This window comes from Bos javanicus, chromosome 8 (assembly GCF_032452875.1).
Source record: "Bos javanicus breed banteng chromosome 8, ARS-OSU_banteng_1.0, whole genome shotgun sequence".
NCBI lineage: Eukaryota > Metazoa > Chordata > Mammalia > Artiodactyla > Bovidae > Bos > Bos javanicus.
Window position 1 is genome coordinate 99,213,075 of NC_083875.1, and position 13,071 is coordinate 99,226,145.

At 40.2% G+C, this 13,071-nt stretch overlaps 1 protein-coding gene across 2 annotated transcripts in view; it reads right to left on the bottom strand.

Moving 5' to 3' along the window:
* Positions 1-13,071, bottom strand: part of CTNNAL1 (catenin alpha like 1) — a 56,693-nt gene that overhangs the window by 23,469 nt on the left and 20,153 nt on the right. For both annotated transcript variants that reach the window (XM_061426430.1, XM_061426431.1), the window contains exons 5-9: positions 11,974-12,063; positions 10,759-10,929; positions 6,089-6,289; positions 3,993-4,079; positions 819-977 (exon numbers count right to left, since the gene is read on the bottom strand). In XM_061426430.1, the coding sequence (XP_061282414.1) occupies positions 819-977; positions 3,993-4,079; positions 6,089-6,289; positions 10,759-10,929; positions 11,974-12,063 (708 nt within the window). The remainder of the gene's footprint in view (positions 1-818; positions 978-3,992; positions 4,080-6,088; positions 6,290-10,758; positions 10,930-11,973; positions 12,064-13,071) is intronic.

Below are 13,071 nucleotides of genomic sequence, written 5' to 3' on the forward strand. Positions count from 1 at the left end.
ACACGTAACAAAGATTTGGGCAGGAGGATTCAGAGAACAAATACTGTATTGAGTGTTCTCTTTGTCCTTCCGTGTCCATTCTTCTTCCTTCTTGGGAGACTGACCTGTGTGGTCCGCAGCCGTGTTTGGCTGTGGAAGCCCCAGCACTAGAGCAGCAGGAATGAGGAGGGTAAGGGTCTTTATTCTCACGCTCTTTCCCTGGAGGTTGCCTGGAGCTGTCTCTGTTTAGTCCCTAGGTTCTTGAAGGACTCCATGCCCTTCCAATTTCCCAAACCACTCACTCCCCATGTTAGTTTGGTCGTAGAAGCAGAATCAGCTCTGCTATCACTCACCCCAATTCCTGTACTCTCATGGTTTCCCCACACCCTATCCATGCAACTGTAAACAGCTCCTTTATTAAACCTTCTTAAAAGTAACCTAATTTGAATGTGCTGTCTCTTTTTCCTGTTGAGATTCAAAAGATTCAGATACAAACAAGGTCATGAGATGTATCTCCACTGCTCTACTCCAAGATTTAACCTCCCTGATGGAATAAGGAAGAAGATTAAGAAGTGCATTTGTGCAATACTATAAAGCAATTATCTTCCAATAAAATTTTTTTTAAAAAAGAAGTGCCCTTGTGGGTTCTAGCACTTATTGTTTTTAGAGGCCAAACTTGTAAGAGCAGAACAGAAAAACATGATATTTTTAAAAGTCCAAAGGCAAGAGAGAAAACGCTCTTATGAGGAAGCCAAAAACTGTGTTTGTGTTAATATTCCCTGATGACAGTACAGCTTTCATTAAACTAACTTTTCTTTAACAAGCAACCTATTACTCACCTCAACAAGCCGCTCTTTCTGTTCAGAGAGTTTGCAGGCATATTCAGCCAAACCTTCTAAATTTCCTTCTACTCCAGTAAGTTTTAATGCTTTTAGAACCACATGATCAGCGTGGTATTTTAACAGATCTGCTGCCAGCTGAGCTGCTGTACTATGAAGCTGCAGATGTGGGGGGTGAAACAAAGACAACAAACAACAAGGTTTTGTGATGAAAAACCTCACGAGTACTTTAAAAACTAAAGAGCAGCAACCTCAGATCACGACCACCTGATCTGCTGAGGGAGAAAGGGTAAAGTTTCCTGTGGTAACAGTAGAACTGCAAAGCCCCGGGAGCTTGCAACTTCTCCCAAGGGCAGGAAGGAGAACTGACATCTTTGAGTCCCCTGGTGTTGGCAGTAATCCTGTTTGCAGAAGATGAACTGGTCACCCTGGCAGAGTAGCCTGGACCTCTTTTCATCCGATTATCAACCAGCTCTTTCCCACACGGCTTCTCTCTTACCTCAACTGCTTCTGCTGCTCTTAAAGTTAGCGAAAACAGAGCACTATGAAGAGACTGGCATTCTGTATACTAAGAGGACAATCAAACGGCAGTTCATGATCATCAATGTGTTTCTAAACAGACATTTGGGAAAGCACCATTGTGAGATACAGTCAAACATGTATTCAACAAATTTTCTTAAATACCTACGTCAGGAAAGGCACTAGCCTAAAGGCTGGACATGCATGAAAAGTAAGACGCAACATCTTCCTTCAGGGAGCTTATAGTTCATCTATATTGCCATCCAGAACTTTATGCTCTAACTCCTAGGTCACAGGAGAAATGAGGGATAAAATAATAATGAAAACCTCAAGGCTTTATTTAACATTAGGTGGAAGGGATTTTAAACATGGTTCACTCTCACTGAATATCTCTGTGTACAATCAACTCCAAAATCTTTTCTTCTCCTTATCTTGTCTTTAAAAAAAAAAAAGTTATGACAGGTTATTTTGGGCTCACTAGAAAGAGATCATTTTTAATCTGATTTTTAATTAAGCCTATTTGTACAAAGTGATTCTTTTTTTCCTGGAAGTAATCCAATGTCAATTCAGTTTACAGGACTCTGTACAAAATTAACAATAGGGTAGTCCGCACTCATGAACTCAAGTGAGAATAATTACAGTAAGAAACAAAGACATTAAAATGCATTTTCCTTTGGAAATTAAACAACGTAAGAATTCAAAAGATTTTGTTTAACCATCAGGGCCCTAGAAAATAACTAATGCCAACCCTTTATCTTACAGACTATGAAACAGGTCCCTAAAGACTGAGTGACTTGTTCAAGGTCACGTAAATCTTATAAATGATTCTAGAGACAACTTACAAACCCCAAGGGAAGAAGGGTGAATAAACATGAAGTTCCTGCTCTGTGCAAGGTACTGAAAGCAGATATTTCTGCTTTCAGTACACATTTATAGACATTATCTCCCTAATCTTTATACCCATTTCAGAGGTAAGGAAAATGAAGTTTATAGAACGCCACTCAATCTATCACAAAAAAATTTTACGTTCTACTGATAGTCAGTCTTAACAATAGTTTAGTTGAATAGGCTGGAAAAAAATGAGTAGGCTTGTTTTAAACCATAGAAAACCATATCCTTCTATGTTTAATAGGATGTTAAAATGAAGGTTTCAACAGAGGTCAATGAAACATCACCATATAATTTATATATGAAACTCCCCCAAACCAGCTCCCTTCTTTTGAGCCCTTGACTCTCTTAAAAAAATATAAAATTAGAGCTAAGTGAGAAGGAACAATTTTGGAAGGAAGATCTGTTTGGAGCACTGGCTCCCTCACTGTGAGTTCCCCTCTAGGCACACACATAGCAGAGGAACAGGCAGGCAGGAGGTTACAAAGTAAAGGGGTGGTCGGGGGAGGCACCAGCAGAGCCTCTGAAGAGCACACTCGGGGCTTAATGACAGACAAAGTCAGCTTTAAACACCTTCTGAGCCCAGTGCATCTCATAAGGGCACTGGTCACTAAGAACTTCTACCTCTCTACTTCCTCTCTTCTCTTCCTGTGCCAGAGCCTGGCAAAGATCTGGAACAGAAGCTAGATAATAGAGGATGAAGGGCCTGAAAGAGACAAGAGACCACACCTCCCCCAAAAGCCCTAGGGGTGCAGGACAGAGGAGTGGGGAACAGAGGGGAAGTCATACAACTGAACAAACCAAAATACTGATGAATATATTGGAATGGACATTCTCATTTTTAACTGAGATTGTGTCTTATGACCTAAAGCAGGGATTGGTGAACATTTTCTGCAGAGGGCCAGAGAGTAAGTAATTAGATTTTTCAGGCCACCCAGTCACAACTGCCCAAATCAAATGGGCAGAACTATGTCCCCCAAACTTCATTTATAAAAACAGCCTGGCTGTAGTTCACAAACCCCTGACTTAAGGTGACTTTCAGTTACCTAAAAGTAACCACTAAACGATTAAGTTTTCATTCAGGGAACAGGGAAATCGTAATCAAAAGAATATTTTTAAAAATCAACTTCATTAAGGTACCGTTTACATATAACAAAATGTACCAAGGGTACAGTTTGATAGTTTTGATATTTACACCCAAGTAACTATCACCATAATCAATATTTATGACATTTCCATTACCCCCAAAAGTTCTCCCAAGCCCCTCTGTAGTAAATATTCCCCCTACATATGACCTCAGGTAGTCACTGATCTGGTTTCTGTCACTGTAAATGGATTTGGCCTTTTAAAAAATTTTTTCTAAATAGAATCTCACACACACACACAACCTTTGTGTCTGACTTCTTTCACTCAGTGTTGCATTTAAGCAATCCATCCATATTCTTACTCGTATCAATAGTGTTCCTTTTCATTGCTGAATAGTATTTGGCATAGTTACATGGTTATACCAAAATTCATTTATAAATTTCCTTGTTGATGGAAATTTAGATTGTTTCCAGTTTGGGGCTGTTATAAACATTTGTGTACAATTTTTGAGGATGATGGCCCCAATAAAACAATCGCTTCAAAAAAACTAGGGCAAAGGAAAACTTTTAAATAACATTCTCTGGGCACAGGAATATCCTAATTCTAAGGCACGTTGTACATGCTGTACAACATGACAACTTGCAAAGAATTAAAAGAGGCTAGGCTTCCAACTATACTTACCTCTTTCTTAAGTTCATTGAGATTGTGACTGATTTTCAATATAGTGAGTTCCAGTTCTTCAGCGATGCTTTTTGTTTTCCTGCTTTGCTAAAAAAATTTAAAAGTACATGTGAAGAGTTATCTTTTTCATCTAGCAATTCCAATTGTACTCTAACTACAAATAACAATAACATTTTAATACCATTCTGTGAACTATATGAAAAGTATATTTTAAAAATTCACCTGTTTATGTTAAAGTGGCAAGGAGAATATTTAGTTACATTTTTCAACTCTAACTTTTAAATACTGGAATTTTTAAAATCTAATTTTCTTTAATAAATTTATCATGGCTAAAACTAATCTGTTTTATCTTCTGCCTGGAATGCTCATCTCTTCATTCTTAACCTAATCAAAAATTAAAACCCTATTCAATCTTCAAATCCTTACAGAAATTTCTGTTTCTTAGAAAGGCCTTCTTTGATCACACAATCCTGACTAGACCCTCTTCTTACCCTCTCTAACCTTTTCTCAAAGTAATCATCTTAATTTGCAATTACATGTGTAGTTTTTATTTTATTTTTTTGTTTAAAGTTTATTTTGCTCACTAGGCTTTGATAAGCTCTGTGAAGGCTGGGATCACACGTATTTTGTTCACCAATGAGTGCATTATACCTGGCACAGCAAATGCAAGGTAGCAGGTATTCAATTCTTTGAATGAATAAATTCCAGCTAAATGTCAATCTCTTCATGAAGCTTCTAGATTCCTCTTGCTCCTTCAAACGCTCTCCACATATGATCTGTCCCTTCTCTTGGGACACTTACAAAGTTTTTTGGACTTGTCTCATACCTTCTCACATCTTTCTACATTGCAAAATTCTTGCAAAAATTTTATTTAATTCATCTTTAGATTTCTGATGCCTGGCATATAAAAGGCACTGAGCAATAATAACTGCTAAAAAGGATAAATGAATGAACAACAGAATCAGAGATCCAAGTGCTGTGAAACATGTGAAAGGTGACACCTGCACATTTAAGTACTGATAGAACTGGATTCCCAACGCGAAGAGTGTTTCCTCACAGAAACTCTTTATATTGCATGTTGGGCTTAAAATTTAACTCTGAAGCAATCTCCACTTCAGATTAGATACCACATAGATAATTCAAGTCAAGCTGAACACAAAATACTGCTTTTATTCCTGACATCATTTTACCCGATGCCAAGAAATTCTGAGGGAAATCACTGACTTATCCCAGTCTTCATTCATAAACCCATCTCTTCACAAGGAGGCAGACTGCTGGGTCCTCAGGCGCCTTCACCCTTCATCTTCGGCCTGAGCTTATGTCCATGACTTCCAGATTTGTATGCTGTAAATCATGGTAAATGCATTCTTGACATAGCCTAGGTCTAAGCAACAAATAAATGGTGCCAGAGACATGAGTCAGGGCTCTATCCTTCAAATCTGTGATCCACCCTCTGTCAGAGACTGGATGCATACTACCTTATGTTGTACCACTGCTGCCAGTCCTGGCCACTGTTGCCCATATAACTTCCATGTTGAAGCACATCAGCAGCCTATTCAAGGCTTTTTAAGTGGCTGCCCACCAATCTGAGACCAGGAATCTGTGCCAGGGTGAAAAATCTTTCACCTGCCAGCTGGATCTACCCTTGCATCTGAACCTCCATGAGTTTTCCAAATCCTTGTGTCTGTAAATCAGGTGTCCTCAGAATTAAGAACGGTGCACATCTGAAAGAACCCAGCAGTAAGACTCAGGACCCAAGAATCTCTAGGTAGGGGTTCTACTACTCTGATCTTTACTCTGAAGAAGCACTTTGGGAGGGATTTTCCAGAGGTGATTTTGGTGGACGAGAGGGGACAACAGGGTGAACTATTGAGGGTGACTCAGAATCCAACTGGTCAGGGTGAAAAACAACAGGCCGAGAGATGTCAAGTAGCGTGAATGTTGGATGGTCAAGCAGGAGGCAGAAAAGGGATGCGATACCCTTGTCCCATTCTGGACCACATTCACACTCCTGATGATTCGGTACCCGCATAACTCTCAGAACTTTAGGGCAAAGCAGTCACAGAGGATTTACTTTGATGAAATAAAGTTCTTACAGCTTGAATCCACACAGAAACTAACTGCTGCAATTCCGTCCTCGCCTGAGCTGACAGTTCCAGGATGCGTTCTCTGTGCTCATGGCTGGTGTAGGCACAATCAGTGAAGTCCTCCATGCGCTCCAAGAGAGCTTCCAACATCGCTGAGAGAGTCTCTTTTGACTGAAAACAAAGATTCTCCCGAAGAGTTTCAATATTCATCTGAGAACAAAAAGGATATACATCCACAGGAGTCAACATTCCCACCTAACCAGATGTGCTGTACTCTCCTCCCAGGGCCCAAGAAGAAGCTTGCAATTTCTTTCCCTGTCTGAAAGCTCAGGAGAAATACAACCTCCAACAAACCTCCAACAGAAGTTTGTGAACAAACTTTACTGTCCACAAACTCAGGGGGCCCACGTTGCTCAAGAGCCAACAGTAGCTGTGCAGAGCTTCATTCCGACAGCTGTCAACAAAACACTTCTATACGGTCAGTGAAAGAACGTGATCATGTAGCAACTGGTAGGAAAATGAACCTACCTCCAGATAAAGGATTTGTTATCTGAGAAAATGCCAAGGCAAAGTCCTGGAAGATGTTACAGCCAAAAACGACTATGTGTTGAGCCCAGGGGGAAGGGTGTGGAGGGTGTGGGGTACAGTAAGAGCTGGGAAAGGCGTCAATTTTCCCTTCATTAATTCAGCGAAACTGGTCTCCCTACATTTTGTTTCATGTCCCCATCAGACCTCCCTGATCAAAACATTCTCTACCAGGGGGCCTGGATAATCTTCCTAAAATGTATACCTTCAGATATTGCCCCCTCCCTCTAATTGGTTCCCCACCACCAATAAAACCAAGCCCAGACCTGTACCGCCTAGCACAAACCCTTCCAGGGTCTTGTCTTTATGTCTTTCCAACAGTCCCTCTCACCTTTCTGAGTTTCTAAACCTCCTTTCACTCCAGCCATCCTGTGCTTAGAGTTCCCTGAATGTGTGATGAACACATGCCCATTAGGGCAACCTTCTCTCTCTCAGCTGTCTGAGATGTGCCATGCCACTTCAGCCTTAGCCCTTCAACCTCTAGCCCCTGAAATATCCCATAGCAACAACCTGGGCTAAGAGGCACTAAGTGGTGATGATCACGACTATGGGCAAAATTCTTGTGCAGATAAAGATAACATACAATCGCTTCATACTTCAAGGTCTTTTCACAACAATTATTTCAAATTGATCCTTATTATAAGACCCATTTTTAACAGGACCCATGCAAATACCAAGATTTGGAAAGGTCAAGAGGCTACCGGGAAGTATAGCTTCCCCTTCTCTCGGCCCAAGTTATCTCCAGTAATCACTCTGTCCTATGGAGACAGGATTGGTTTTTTTAAGCCAGGAAAGAACACAGATAAAACTGAAGTATGGAACTGACAAGGAGAACCTGAGAATTTGAGGATTTAAAGATAACTACAACATAAAAATCAGCCCACAAACCATTTAAGGTTTTTTATTTTCCCTTTAAAGAGAATCATATACGGCTTTTAAAACAGTAACTTAGTAGCATTTTTATGAAAGCCATTCATTTGCAGGTTTTCATAAGATCTGTCCATATATTCAAAGTAATGAATACATCCAGTTTCCCTCTACAGATGCAAAGAAGATCACCAACAACTGAGAGACTGTATTCAAAACAGCTCTCTGTGCAGAATGCCTGCTGGCGAAAGGTCAACAGCAGCCACAGGTACCACACTGGTCTAGTTAACCCGGAACCAGAAATGCAGTGCCCGGCGGCCAGAGACCTGGCTTTACATTGACTGGTTTCCCTAATGGTCCTTTGACCTCTCTCCTTTCGGCCTTAACAAAAACAAGGGATTAGAAAAATAAGCCCTAAGATTCCTTTCAGTAATAAAGACTCTGAAAGAATGGCTGGTCCCTGGAGCTTCCTTCCTCTCAGGAAGAGACACGGGGTAAGACGGACAGCATGTAAACAAAGCCAGAGGTGTAAACCCAAAGGTCATGGACTCTGGGATCGGAGTCCTGGTTCTAAACAAGGGTTCTATCACATATTAGCTTTCCTCCTCAAAAACATGGGTACAATAATATTCACCTAAAAGGGAAGTTTAGAGAACAAATGAGAAAATATTGAGAACAAGTGTTCCATTTTTCTCTTTCACCCCATGTCCGACCGTTACACAATTAAAAGTCAAAGTGCAGGATTTCCCTGGTGGTCCAGAGGTTAAGACTCTGCTTCCAATGGGATACAGTTTTGATTCCTGGACAGGGAACTATATCCCACGTGTTGTGTGGCTCAGCCAAAAAAAAAAAAGTCCAAGTGCCAGTAAAATGGAAAGAATACCATTCCTGCTGCAGTTCTGGCTGCTGGAGACGTAGGTAACCCTTAGCGTATTAGAGAGCTTCTCAGGGTCCAAGTTTTCCCATCCATTAAATAACACAGGCCTATTAGACACACTAGTAAAGTAATGCTCAAAATTCTCCAAGCCAGGCTTCAGCAATATGTGAACCGTGAACTTCCTGATGTTCAAGCTGGTTTTACAAAAGGCAGAGGAACCAGAGATCAAATTGCCAACATCCACTGGATCATGGAAAAAGCAAGAGAGTTCCAGAAAAACATCTATTTCTGCTTTATTGACTATGCTAAAACCTTTGACTGTGTGGATCACAATAAACTGTGGAAAATTCTGAAAGAGATGGGAATACCAGACCACCTGACCTGCCTCTTGAGAAATTTGTATGCAGGTCAGGAAGCAACAGTTAGAACTGGACATGGGACAACAGACTGGTTCCAAATAGGAAAAGGAGTACGTCAAGGCTGTATATTGTCACCCTGTTTATTTAACTTATATACAGAGTACATCATGAGAAACGCTGGGCTGGAAGAAGCACAAGCTGGAATCAAGATTGCAGGGAGAAATATCAATAACCTCAGATATGCAGATGACACCACCCTTATGACAGAAAGTGAAGAGGAACTAAAAAGCCTCTTGATGAAAGTGAAAGTGGAGAGTGTAAAAGTTGGCTTAAAGCTCAACATTCAGAAAACGAAGATCATGGCACCCGGTCCCATCACTTCATGGGAAATAGATGGGGAAACAGTGGAAACAGCATCAGACTTTATTTTTCTGAGCTCCAAAATCACTGCAGATGGTGACTGCAGCCATGAAATTAAAAGACGCTTACTCCTTGGAAAGAAAGTTATGACCAACCTAGATAGCATATTCAAAAGCAAAAACATTACTTTGCCAACAAAGGTCCACCTAGTCAAGGCTATGGTTTTTCCAGTGGTCATGTATGGATGTGAGAGTTGGACTGTGAAGAAGGCTGAGCACCAAAGAATTGATGCTTTTGAACTGTGGTGTTGGAGAAGACTCTTGAGAGTCCCTTGGACTGCAAGGAGATCCAACCAGTCCATTCTGAAGGAGATCAGCCCTGGGTGTTCTTTGGAAGGAATGATGCTAAAGCTGAAATTCCAGTACTTTGGCCACCTCATGCGAAGAGTTGACTCACTGGAAAAGACTCTGATGATGGGAGGGATTGGGGGCAGGAGGAGAAGGGGACGACAGAGGATGAGATGGCTGGATGGCATCACTGACTCGATGGACGTGAGTCTTAGTGAACTCCGGGAGTTGGTGATGGACAGGGAAGCCTGGCGTGCTGCGATTCATAGGGTCGCAAAGAGTCGGACACGACTGAGCGACTGATCTGATCTGATTAGATGACTTCCTAGGGTTTTCCCGACTAGGCACTGCACCTACCAAAAAGTGCTTGTCACCACCTCTCTGACGTGCAATGAGTTCTGCCCTAAAACTCATTTAGGGCAGATGGGGATTCTGGGGTCAGGCTGCTGACTTTCAAATCCTAACTCTGGCACTTTGTAGCTTGCAAGTTATTTAATTTCTGTTTCTCAGTCTCAACAGTACAATGCCATAATAATAATATTCTTGTGTGATGTACACATGCACATATTTAAAGCATTTAGGATGGGCACAGAGTAAGTGCTTGATAAATGTTAGTATGCATTATTGTTCATTAAAAATTTTAATTATAATTAATACTACTGCTATCACTACAGTCTCAAAGTATCAATTCTATAGCACAGGGAAGAGCAGGAATTCCAGAATTGATTTACTGTCTGTCATCAGATGCAGATGGTATGGTACTGCTCTACAGACTGTGAAGGGAAAGCCGTTCTGAACAGAGGACAGAAGGCTACAGCTAAACCATACAGCTAAACATGGCCAGGGTAACTACCATAACCCCACACTGGTATTCTCTGTACAAACTGCACTAAGCCTTATGTTACTGAATATTAAGTTTATACCCTATAAGTGTGTTAGTAACTCAGTCGTGTCTGACTCTTTGTGACCCCATGGACTATAGATCGCCAGGCTCCTCTATCCATGGAATTCTCCAGGCAAGAATACTGCAGTGAGTAGCCATTCCCTTCTCCAGGTAATCTTCCCAACCAAGGAATCAAACCTGGGTCTCTTGTATTGCAGGCAGATTCTTTACCATCTGGCCCAAAAGGGAACTTCCTTATATACTATAGCATTGTTTTAAAGACAAATATCTTGCTTTGTGAAGCGTCTGTATTCTAAAATACCATACAGAAGTATGAGTATTATTTATAATGTTTCTTTGAAATGGCAAGAAAAAACAAAATATACTCTCTGTATTCTTACCTTGAATTCCTTAATCCCAGTAAAAACACTGATAGATGAAATGTCACTCTCTCCGTTTGGTTTGCATTCGGTTACAATTTCAATGACCTTATCCAATGCCACTTTCATCCGGTCAAATACTCCTTCTTTGTTTTTATGTGCTGACTCACAGTTGGGATGCCTGAGACAAGTCTTTGAAACAATTGAAAAATTTTATGGTAAGATTTGACCCATATCATAATACACAAAATCTTACAGAGAACATGCCATGCTAATAAAAATGGTTCTTTACCAAAATCTCCTGTGTCCCTGGCTCACCCAGCACTTCTCCTCACTAAAGGTGGAAGCAGGATGAGTAAAGAGTAATAGCAAGTTTAAGTGAAACAGGCAGGGTACAAAACCACATCTTTAGACTTTAACATGCTTACTTAAAATTGTTGGGGAAAAAAAAAACAAACCCTGTATCTTCATCATGATTAAAACTTAAAATGTTGCCTAATATGTGCAAGAGCTAAAAAGAAGAATGAGGACAAATGGACAGATGTTTTATGACTGTGGAGGCATCTTTGATTTTCAAAAAATGATATAAAGGAGAAACTACTCCAGGGCCCAGCTGTGAACAGGGCCTTCCACGCAGGCTCCAGGGAAGCCTGTTTCTGTGCCTGCAGCGATCCTAGCACGGAAGCAATGTTCTGAGCAGAAAAGGCAATTCCCACAAAGTGCTAATGAGATGTTCAGCAGTGCACTCTTGAATTGTACCAATTTGCTGGCCTACTGCCGTATGGAATTACAAGCTCTTGATTGACAATTTTGCAAAAAGCAGAATAAGGACTGAGAGGTATGAAATTACAGAATAAACAAACTAAGGGCTGACTTAATACTCCACTGTTACTTAACAGATTCCAACTCGCCTAGTTTTTCTAGAGCATGTGTGCGGGCTCCCCAGCGAGATAGTGCAGGCCATGCAGGCACTGACCCTGTGTGACTGGCCTCCATTTGCAGCACCTAATAAGCCATTTTCTGCTTAGCTGCTCAATCAAAGCTGACTCACAGATTACCTGATGTTTGGACCAGGGATGGAAGTTAACTTTCTTGTTAAAGAATAACTGAAATTTGACTACTATAGCCTATATTCCAATTTATCACTTTCATCTTTTTAAAAAGTGAAATATATAAATTATGTGCATTTAGGGTTTCTAATTAACTTACAACATAGTAAAACAAAACTTTTCTTACCTTTGAAGCTGTGAGCAGCATCATTGTACACTTTTCAAGAACTGACCTAGCTGCTGCCATTTTTGCCTTTTTCTTTTCATCCTTCAAATCCTAAAAATGGAATAAAACCACTGAGCTGCCTAGGATCATGCAAAAAACTCAATTTCTTGGGAAACCATTTATTCAAGAAAAACAATATTCAACAATTTAACTAACACTGCTTTTTGAAAAATAAAAACAGAATAAAGTTTAATAAAATGTCACCATTTCAGTGTAAATACATTAACACGACGGAGTAGAAACAGCTGCCCTCAGGGCAGCAGAGCCAGGAAGTGAGGCGGATAAGCTGTCACACGGCTCACATTCTGGTGGCCTGCACACCTGACATTCCTGTGCCCAGGTGAGGACACTTCACTCCCAACCAGAAACAGCCATCCCATGCTTTACTTAATTAAAAGTGACTTATTTATTCAGCATTTGTGGACCATTATTTCCTTCAAATTAGACACTCAGAAGTCAACTCTTTCAGGAACCATGTCTGATTAACCCCATCTAAGTGCTTATTCATCTCAATGTGAATTTTTTTTTTTTTTCAATCCTAAAGTTAGCCTATATGCTGCTCTAAAATATTAAGATGTTTCTTGGGTATATAATTTTCCCCAACTAGAATATAAACTCTGAAGTAGACACTGTATTTTGGTTTTTTTCATTTGGTTTCTCTTCATACAGCCTTCAATATGAAGGTGTGCTATCACAGAGGGTCCTCAAATCTTGCTGATTAAATCTACAATCAAATACTCTCATAATAGCTTGATTATAACCATCTAAATCAGAGGTCAGCAAAGATTTTCAATAAAAGGCCAGATAATAAGTTTTTGAGACTTTCTGGTTCATTTGGTCTCTGAAACAATGACTTAATTCTGCCAGTGTAGTATAAAAGCTAGCTTAGACAATACATAAACAAGTCAATATAGCTGTGTTATAATAACTTTACTTATAGACACTGAAATTTGGATTACATAAAATTTTCATAGTTGTTTTTTTTCTCATTTGCGAACTGGATGAAGTCTTTTCTTATAAATAAGAAAGACCTAAAGTTTGAAAATGGTTTGCCTTTTA